This window comes from Salminus brasiliensis, chromosome 2 (genome assembly GCF_030463535.1).
Source record: "Salminus brasiliensis chromosome 2, fSalBra1.hap2, whole genome shotgun sequence".
Taxonomy (NCBI): domain Eukaryota; kingdom Metazoa; phylum Chordata; class Actinopteri; order Characiformes; family Bryconidae; genus Salminus; species Salminus brasiliensis.
In genome coordinates this window covers 41,197,141-41,207,744 of record NC_132879.1, presented here as the reverse complement: position 1 = coordinate 41,207,744, position 10,604 = coordinate 41,197,141, and the positions used below count along the sequence as shown (strand labels likewise).

Below are 10,604 nucleotides of genomic sequence, written 5' to 3'. Positions count from 1 at the left end.
ATCACAGAAACAAACTCCACTCACCCGTTGCACAGTCTACGGTTCATTATCCAGCTCCATACATTGACCAACTAAGTAAACTTTGTTCTCACTCAAAATATTTTGTGTCTCTTCTTCTTGTGACTTTTTGTGTTTATTCGTGTCTTAATCATTTTACTTAGTTTTGGGTTGTTCTTGTTTTCTTTTGCTCATAATTTACTGCAACGGCGTTCAGCGGAGTAATACAGTGTGAAAGAACTGTGCTGTTATGGCGAAATAACAGCAGGGCGAGAACGCTTCTCAACCAATCAGACTGATTATCATTGGGTTAGTGTTCTCCGATTATTCTAGAACATAAGTAAGTAACAAGTAAACAAACAATATTCTAAATACTGTATTTTCAAAGTGTGAGAAAAAAAATCCACATAATTAATTCGTATTCACAATACTGGAATGTCTTTACATCCCAACACTTCAGACAACATACCTAAGCTAGACACATCTGGCACCCACATATCGCAAGGAATAACTGGCCAGAAACGGACCAGATATCGGGTGGCAGTCATTTTTAACTAAATCTAGTTGTAAAAAGTGATTAAAACCTTTAACAGGGTCAATGACAGTGATGCCTGACGCTGGTGGTTTACAAGAAAAAAAGACTGCTCCCAAACGGCTTAATCACCTCTCCACACAACAGCACGCCACCGTGATATCTGACGCTCTCGGTACCGTTGAGAGTTTCTGACTACATGTTTACATCATTTGGTCTGTTGTAGTTACCCATATATGATTGTACCTAATCGTTCCTTAAACCTTGTAGTCCCCACTTATATTTATTGGCCTATGGGGTTCCTTAATTTTATGCTGTATTAATGTTGCATCTCAGACACATGTTTTCATCACAGCTCACAGCGATTTGATTCTGATTCATATATAAGTCGAACAACATAACGCTTTTATTTTGAAAAGTTTGGCTGTTGGGTGATTTTTCATGCCGTCCTCTTCTCGAAACTCCTGCTTGTCATATGATTCCAAGTGTGTGACGTAGCAAAGGACGCCATTAGGCTGGGCCGCAGACAGGAGACCGACAGAGGCGAAGTACAGATTTGTCTTTCAGTGTTTAGCGCCGAACAGGGGGAACGTCACCCCTCGTTTTTCATTTTGTGCTCCATTCATGTAACTAGATATCTCATGTAACCAAGCGGGCGGTTAAGAGTTGGTGTATCTTCCTACCGGAGTTGAAGACAAGCTTTTTCCTTCGCCATGGCGGCTGGCGGAGCAGCAGGCAGCAACAAAACATATTCCTTCAAGGTTGTTTTGTTAGGGGAAGGATGTGTCGGCAAGACCTCACTAGTGCTGCGGTATTGTGAAAATAAATTTAACGACAAACACATCACCACTCTACAGGTACGTGCTTCAAATGGCCAGCTAACTTAGCTAGCTAGCTAACTTCATTGCGAATGCGTTACGTTGCTGTTTTAGGAGGGCAGAAATGTTAAAGCGCTGTTTTCGCTGTCAGCTCGATCGTGTCACCCATTATCTTTTGTAACGTGGTGAGGGGTAACGGGTGTAATCTTTAGGGCTCGTCGATGTGACACTTGTCGTCATGTAGTGGTTTGCTACCTAGGACGTGTCTGCAGGGCTTTTCCGTGTTTTTCGTGGGGCTGTGAAATAAAGTGAAGGCTGTTTATCGACCTCACACACAACAACATCAACGTTGGGAGAGAGATGCCTGACCTGAAAACCCTCTGGGTGCCTCCCACCTTCACAGTCCGCGGAGAAACTTCGAGTTTTGCATTTTGGCATCGTGTTAGTTTTCCTATTCAGTCAGCGTACCTTTCGTTTTACTGCTACTGACTCACTTTCACTTTTTGGGAAACGCACAAATGCTGTTTGAATGCTAGTTCAGTCTTAAGCAGTAGTCCCCAGGTGCGACAAACGCTCTCATGTCTCATGTCCTCTGTTTTTGCATATTTGTAACGTGGTGTAGGATCCTTAAACAATGGAGTACAAGACAAGGGCAACATGAAAAACACACAATTTTGAATAGGGGAGACAAGGTTTTACACCTATATAACCCATGTGGAAACATAATTGCATAACTGGAGATCAGTCTTTCACATCCATGCAGAGGAAGTGTGACCCCATTTTTATTGAAGAATTGCTGTAATTCACAAACATGAGGGCTTTCAAGCAGTAACTATCTGTTTAAGGTCCCGCCACAGCACCTCTGTGGAGTTTAAATCAGGAGTTTAAATGGCTAGATCATTCTGAAACACATTTAAACATAAAAATATTCTCCATATCACTTTACTGCTTTTTATTATGTGACATATTGTTTAGAAATAGGAATAAACTGTATTATAGTGTTAACTCTCCCAATATCATGGTCAATATGCTACCCTTGAGATGTTTTCTCACTAAATAACCTGTCCCTGTATTTTATTTATTTATTTTTTTCATTTGGTAATTCATTTTCATGATTATTAATAATAAAGGTTTGTGAGATTTATGCCTGCTGCTATGAGACCAGTGTCCTTCCTGTTCATTTTAGGCATCTTTCCTTACAAAGAAACTCAACATCACAGGCAAGAGAGTCAATCTGGCTATTTGGGTATGTTTATTTCACTGCATATATTTTAATGGTTATGCAAACCTGCATGCATAAGGAGTCAAATGACATCATTAGATTATGTTGTATAGGCTGTGTTTTAAAATGGTAATTGATTTTGTATCATTTTTATTTTTAGTGTAAAGTAGCTTGTATTTTTTGCTCTTGCTTCTGCTTTTTTTTTCTTCATGTGCAAGTTAATATATCTTACTTTAGCTACTACCCTCTGAGTAACCCTGCTCAATTTGTGTTTTTTTTGCAGGACACTGCTGGACAGGAGCGGTTTCATGCTCTTGGGCCAATCTACTACAGAGACTCCAACGGAGCCATTCTGGTCTATGACATCACAGATGAAGATTCTTTCCAGAAGGTGAGGTTCTTTCTGATCATTATGCTGGTCTCTGTTGTCATGTGCCAATACAAAGGCAATTTATTTAAACTGAAATTATGCTGATGGATTTTTCAATACGTAATTAAAAAAACAGTTCAGCATTAGGAAACACAGACTATCCTGATATGATAACCCTGTAGATAAGTAACGGCTGTGGCAAATATTGATGTGGAGATCAATGTGACAGAATTGTGGTAGTTTGACAGTTCCTGATTATACAAATTTTTTTTACTTGAAACAATTATGGAACTATTTCTAAATGGTAAGAGGTATTCAGGCAAAAAAAACTTGTAATAAGTTAAATCAGGCAAACAATCATTTAAGTATTTAACTTTAAATTGCTATGGCGTTGTATGAATTTTCTATTTACCCACAGACCCCTAAATAACCCAATTTGTAAGTGTGTATCCCTGTAATTGTCTTGCATCCACTGTATTAGTATTGCAGAGATTTTGACCTCTGGGGCTTGGTAAGAATCTCAGTACATTTTAGTAATGTTTATATGCATTGTATATTCATTGTCATCTCACCGTGACTAATCTCTGTGATCTGTATTCTCCTCTAATGTCTTACAGGTGAAAAACTGGGTCAAAGAATTAAGGAAAATGTTGGGGAATGAAATATGTTTATGTATAGTAGGTAGGTCATTCTTTTTTTCTCAGGTTCTTTTATCAAAATAGGAATCGCAAGGGCTAAAAAGTATTGGTGGCAAATTAACTTTGAACCTTACTCTGAGCAAGCAGCTTTACACATTGTGTTGCATGCATCGGAGCGCTGTAACAGTCAGTCACGTGACTTGAGAACCGATAGCTGCATTTTCACATATTTTTCACATTTTTCATATATTCACATCACATATTGCCCAGCTCTACATCAGAACCATTTAATATGAGAAGTAATAAAGAAATGTGCTGTGAAAAATTGTTACTCTGCTGATTTTGTTATGCATTTCATTTATGTTCTCAGGATTTAAATTAAATTGACCTTAATTACCCTGGTCTCCAGATGTAGACCGTAGCCTTAGGATCATGTTTTTACTAAATAACTGTCAAACTATTAGCTGCTCTTGAATAAAATCTTTTGTCATTGTCACCTTGATATATACTCTATATACGGTATGGTCAGAAGAATTGGGACACTACTTCGTCATTGTTTGTCCTGAAATCAAGAATATTCAAAAATAGTTTATCCTGTAACTCTTCCCAAACTCCCCAACTCCCAAACGTACTGGGTAGAGTGCCATCACTCCAGACAAAACTGTTCCACTGCTCCACAGCTCAATGCTGGTGGGCTTTATACACCTCTAGCCCATGCCAGGCATTAGGCATGGTGCCAATAGGTTCATGTTTATCTATTCCTTGTCTTTAGGGACCAGACAATCTGTATGTGTGCAGACACATCTGTGTCAGCAATTGATGTAGCTGACACAGTCTATGCCAGTCTTCCCCAGATCACTCCTTTAGAGACTCTATAAGAAATTTCTCTTTGTCCGGCTCCCAGCAGAAATACAGTAGTTTCTGAGTGTCCTTGATTGGATTGGTCTGGTCTGGTCTGGTTCTGGAATAAAGCTTAATGATTATGTTTTGCTTGGGGACTGGATTGGACTGCATAAAAAAATCTTACTTTGCATATATACTTTGTTTATACATAGTACTTTGCATGACTTCTTTGCTTATTTAGTTCGCTTCAGGCATGCTTAATTCACAGCTATCTAATGATACTGTTTTACTGTAATACTGCTACAATTGATCTCCAAATCTCTCCTTCTAGGTAATAAAATAGATCTGGAAAAGGAGAGACATGTATCAGTGGAAGATGCTGAGGGGTAGGTATCCTTTTTATATCAGTTTTTGATATCATACAGTTTTATTGAGTGAATAGTAATAGTTTTGTTTTTTGTTTTGTTTTTTTGTTTTTTTTTGTTTTTTTGGACATGCACCAATACAGAGAGGTCAACTCTGTCACCTCTCTGTCAAAGAGGTGGTAAAGAGATTTATGGAGTACAGAGAAAAGGTCTAGCCTTCTGAATTCTGGGAACGAGTAAGAAGCTAATACCCTGTGATCTAAGTAATTGTCATAGCTTAGTATAGAAAATGAGGTCTAGCAGGTACTACAGGTACAGGAGTCTTTGTATCGCTATATGACAACAGAAGAATTGTATGTTCATTTAACTGGAAGCCAGTGCAGTGTTCATAAAACAGGGCAGATATGACAATTTTCTAGTTTTAATAAGGTTCCTGACTTTTGTTTCTGAACTTAGCTCAACTTAGCTTCAGGTTTATCTGATATGTACAGTTGTGAATCGATTGCAGTGATAATGTAAGTCTTATGCAAGTATGAACATAATTCTTCTTTACTCCGTAAGGCTGTCCTTTCAAACAGAGTGAAATACTTCCAGCTTGGTCGACCACCTCTGCACTCTAATTTGAGCTCTAGTCACACTAATCACAGTTGTTGTGTTCTGTGCCGCCATGGTGCGTAGTTACGTTTCTGGGGAGGTGCACACCAGGCTGCAGAATAGGGTGCAGCTACATGACAACCTCCTGTGTTGGGTTGACACCATGCCTACCTAAAAGACTTTCCCACAAAGTTTAATCAATTGTCTATAGGGCCACAGCAGTTCAACACTAAGTCTGCTCTAAGTTTTACCACAGTGTAGGGTACTGTACATAGTTTGATCACCTCTTTAATATTAGCGAACCACTTTAGGTTCAATAATATTAAAGAGTCTGGTGCTCTGATGAACAGCTGTTAGTGCTGCAGCCTCTAAAGAAGTAGCCAATTTTACATGTGATAGTTTCCTTTCACAGTGACGTTTACCAGAGCTATACAAACAACACCAAGAGAACACACACACACAGGGTGTGTGACTTTATTATTTGCCCTGGATGACTACTCCACTACATTTTTACATAGAAATTAGTAGTTTGCTTCTTTATTAGTGTTTGAAATGAAAGGATGCAGCAGTTATGCTCTGCTGTTGAAATTGTTGTTTCATGTTCTACATTGCTCTACACTGTTACTTTCTTAGCAGCCGAGAATCATGTCTGTTAATGGTGCCTAGAGGACGGCAAAGGGCTGCTCTGCTATAACAAAACTAAGAATTGGAACTAGATCTGAACTTTAAAAGTTGATTCTCAGTCGACTCATACCAGGTTTCTGCCCGCATCTCAGCATGCTTCACTGACGTCTCTTTTTGGATGGTGGCTTACCACCTCAAACTTAACCCCAGCAAGACAGAGCTGCTATCGCGGGAACTACTGGACCTAAAAACGATCTTGCCATCTCCTTTGAGAACTCACTGGTCACTCCTTCTACAGAAGCTCAAAGCCTTGGTGTAGTCATGAATGATCAGTTATCGTTCTCAAGTCATGTTGCAAACGTAACTCGGTCATGCAGATTTCTCCTGTACAACAGCCGGAGAATTCAACCCTTCCTCTCTAGAGAGGCCGCCCAGGTGCTCGTTCAGTCTCTTGTCACTTTAAGACTTGACTACTGAAACTCTCTTCTGGCTGGTCTTCGTCTGTGAACCATCAGGCCCCTGCAACTTATCCAAAATGCAGCGGCACGGGTCGTCTTCAACGTTTCTAAATTCAGCCATGTCACTCCACTGCTGCGTTCTCTTCACTGGCTTCCTGGAGCTGCCCGCATACCTTGACTCTGGCCTACAAAGCCCAGAAAGGACCAGCCCCTCCGTACTTGATGGCAGTGTTCAAAAGCTGATGCGCACAAAGAGCCCTTCGAGCTTCAAGTACGGCTCGGCTCGACCCGCCATCCCTCAAAATCCACGAAGACCAGCATCCAGGCTTTTTTCTGTCATGGCACCAAAGTGGTGGAACGAGCTTCCCCTGGGTCGCTCGCTGTCTTCAAGCACAGACTAAAGACCCACCTCTTCCGAGAATAATTGGGCGAATAGCAGGGTGGTCACCTTACTGAAACTTGTGTTTAGTAGTGTCTAAACTTAGTGTTATCTTTTGAGTTTTTAGCCTATTCAAACTAGCTGAGTTTTTTTCTTGGGTAAATAGCAAAGCACTTTTGTAAGTCACTCTGGATAAAAGCGTCTGCTAAATGCCTTAAATGTAAATGTAAGTAATGTAAGTCTTCTTCCCAAAGTGTTTTTCCTACATTTGTGTTGCTGTAGAGGTTTTCCCTGGTTATGTATTTTCTTTCTCTCCTTATAGGTATGCAGAGTCGGTTGGGGCGAAACACTATCACACATCAGCTAAATTAAACAAAGGAATAGAAGAATTGTTCCTTGACCTGTGTAAAAGTAAGTGTTTGAGCCACAAGTATTTAAATTTAATGTGGTTTGTCAACAGTATATATATGACTTTGCTTTAAAAAATATATACACTATATATATATACACTTAGCCATATACACTTTAGTAGTTGTCAGTTGTCTTCTTGAAGTCTGGAATTAACATTGTAGCACAGGACTGATGTCCTGGGTATTCCAGTATTGTTGGATTAGGTGGTGGTGGTGGTGGTGGAGTTTGTGTACAGACTGATAAAAATCATGTAGTTTTCCTTATATTAAGGAAGTGTATTTATTACAATTTAAAGTGTATATACACTGTATTCACTCATACACTCACTCATCCAAATCATTGAATTCAGGTGTCCCAATCAATTCCATGGTCACAGGTATATAAAACCAAGCACCTAGGCATGCAGACTGCTTCTCCAAACATTAGTGAAAGAATGGGTTGCTCTTAGGAGCTCAGTGAATTCCAGTGTGGTACCGTGATAGGATGTGACCTGTGCAACAGTCCAGTCGGGAGATTTCCTCGCTACTAAATGTTCCTCAGTCAACTGTCAGTGGTATTATAAGTTATTGGGAACGACAGCAACTTGGCCACAAAGTGGTAGGCCTCGTAAAATGACAGAGCAGGGTCAGTGGGTCCTGAGGCGCATTGTGTGCAGAGGTCACTCGCTACAGACCTCCAAACTTGCGGCCTTCAGATTAGATCAGTCTGGGTTTGCCTGTCCACTCAGAACTGGTGGAGTTCAGTTACATTTGTGGGTTTGGATACAACCACCCCCCCCCCACCCACACACACACACACACACACACACACACACACACACACGCACGCACACTTAAAATGTGTGTACCAAATTCATTCAGGGGGAGAAGTTTGTGTGTGTTACATATTAATACTCCTGCACTCTAATCCAGACACAATCTTACTTCTCATCCTGTGCTGTGTAGGAATGATGGAGACTGCTCAAGTGGAGGAGAGATCGAAGGGGAACGGAGCAAGTCACTCAAGCACAGGGCGGAGAGGCGTTCAGATCATTGATGATGAGCCCCAGGCTGCTACTGCTGCAGGGGGCTGCTGTTCATCAGGATAGGACATTTTCTATCGTGCACTCTCGCTCTCTTTTTCTCTTTCCCTTTTCTCCAAAAAGACTGCCTCTCATCGTCCTCCACTGGTTGTCTGCCTGAAGTCACTTACTTCAACAGGTGTGTTTCTCAGTGCTTCATCCGTTTGGAAAGCTGCAAGAGCCAGTGGACAGTCTGATGCCAAGCGCCAAAGGCCATCCTCTGTCCTAAACACACACACACACACACACACACACACTCTTTCTCTCTCTTTAACAGCAAACTGTCCTTACAATCTGTCTGTTCAGGCTTTCTTTTCTTTTGCAAGGATATTGTACATGATGGGTTGATTTCTGTGAAAGCATCATTTTCTTTTAGTTAAAAGATGATTATTTAATAACTTAAACATATACACTGAAAATCTAAAGTCCTCTGTACTTGTGGTAATTAGTGAGCTCTCTTCTGTCTTTCTTTTTCCTTAAAACAGAAAAACTCCACCATTTTCCCACTTGATTCATCACTAATCAGAACTTTTATTAAACTTGATCTCTACTTGTCATTTGGACTTTTATGTACAGCAAAAGAAAACAATGTACTATACATATGAATATTTTATCTGCTTTTACAACTTTTTTGGAAATCATACATGCAGCCATTTGCAAAAGTATTCAGACCCCGGTAGACATTGAAGTTTGTTAGAGGTTAAACATGCACGTCTTTTTCTTTTCTAACATACATGCTCCTATGGTCCGACTGTAGAAAAAGTCAATGTAATATCAAGGCGGTAAGTACATTTACAAAAGACAGAAAAACTTAACTAACATGTTGAATTGTGATGTTTGCATAAGTAGTTTTGGCTTAATGTTGATGTAGGTTACAGGCCTCTTTCCTGCCCTCTCTTCTCACATTATGCGTGGATGTGGTATTCAGTGTTTTAGTTAAAGGACATGCCCCTGTTTACTGAGTGAACTTTCAGTGTTGAGCAACAGATATTTTTAATAGTTACTACAGTGAAGACATGCGTTTAAAGGACAAGTCTGGAGCTATAGAGCTTCTTTAATGTATTTGATGCCCTATGGCTATGCTGACAGTTAATAATCACTGTTGCCTTGAATACAAAATGTCTCATTCAGCCAATGTAAAGATAAAGTTTTCTTTTCTTTTTTTTTTTAAAGCCTGTATTAAAGTTGATGGAGCACTTGGGTCTGAGTACTTATGCATCCAACATTTGAAATAGAGGGTATTTCATAAAGGTGTTTTTGTTTCTATATATATATATATATATATATATATATATATATATATATATATATATATATATATATTTAAAATGCTAAGGGACATTGCTTTTGAACAGTCTTGATTTTTGGCTAAAACTATCCAGCTACTTCGGACATGCTGCTTTTTTGAAATACCCACCATATATTCTGCATGCACATGTTGAATTTTTGATTTAAAAAAAAAAAAAAAGTATTTTTTGAAATACAGAATTTGAGTTCCATGGGTCTGAATATTTTCCCAGCAGCTATCAGTTTAGGAAAGTGTATTGTAGTTAAATGATTGTAACATGAAAATAACAGTTATGGGTGAAAGCACACTTTTTGCAACTGTATTTTTTATTTAATGTCTTGTCATTGTTTTGTAATAGAACAATTATAACAATTCCCCAGGTGTCAAAGACATCTTTATTTAACAAGATTCATGCGTAGCAGTATGGCGAGGTGAGCGACCTCTGAAATGTTTTGTATTTAATGTTTGTACATGTTTTTCCCTTTTGTTGCCTTCATGGGGGGGAGAAGGAACTTAACATTGACAATGCACTTTGCAAATATTTAGGAATGGTGTGGAAACGTCACCTATAATGGCCAGATGCTTTATGCGAAAAATTGAAGGAAACTGCAGTTTACATGCGTATAAAAAGCATTTGTTTTTGCATAATTCTTAAAACCATAGCATTATGAAATTGGGAATTGAGCCATGCGTTCAGATAAATGTAAGCATACAGAATGTGTGTAGTACCTAATGAGGAGACTTGTAAAAGTAGTAGGAGTATTTCTGTGCTATATAAAATATGGTCAACTTTTCTTTTAAAGACCTATACAGGTCCTGCAAGAAGAGTGTACACTTACCAAGCAATTCCTTAGGAAGACCTGCACAATTACTCATTCATGCAATTATCTGATAATGTGGCAGTAGTGTTGTGCATAAAATCATGCAGACACAGACCAGCAACTCCAGGTAATGTTCCATCAACCATCTGAATGGGGACAAATATGATCACAATCATAAAGTGTG

General features: G+C 39.3%; 1 protein-coding gene across 1 annotated transcript; it reads left to right on the top strand.

The window, feature by feature from the left end:
- Positions 1-1,025: 1,025 nt before the first annotated feature.
- Positions 1,026-9,973, top strand: rab21 (RAB21, member RAS oncogene family). Its single transcript, XM_072672755.1, has 7 exons — positions 1,026-1,386; positions 2,534-2,593; positions 2,853-2,960; positions 3,557-3,620; positions 4,752-4,806; positions 7,163-7,251; positions 8,196-9,973. Exons 1-7 carry the CDS (start codon positions 1,243-1,245, stop codon positions 8,336-8,338), a joined length of 663 nt encoding a protein of 220 aa, XP_072528856.1. The 5' UTR covers positions 1,026-1,242; the 3' UTR covers positions 8,339-9,973.
- The last annotated feature ends 631 nt before the right edge of the window (positions 9,974-10,604 follow it).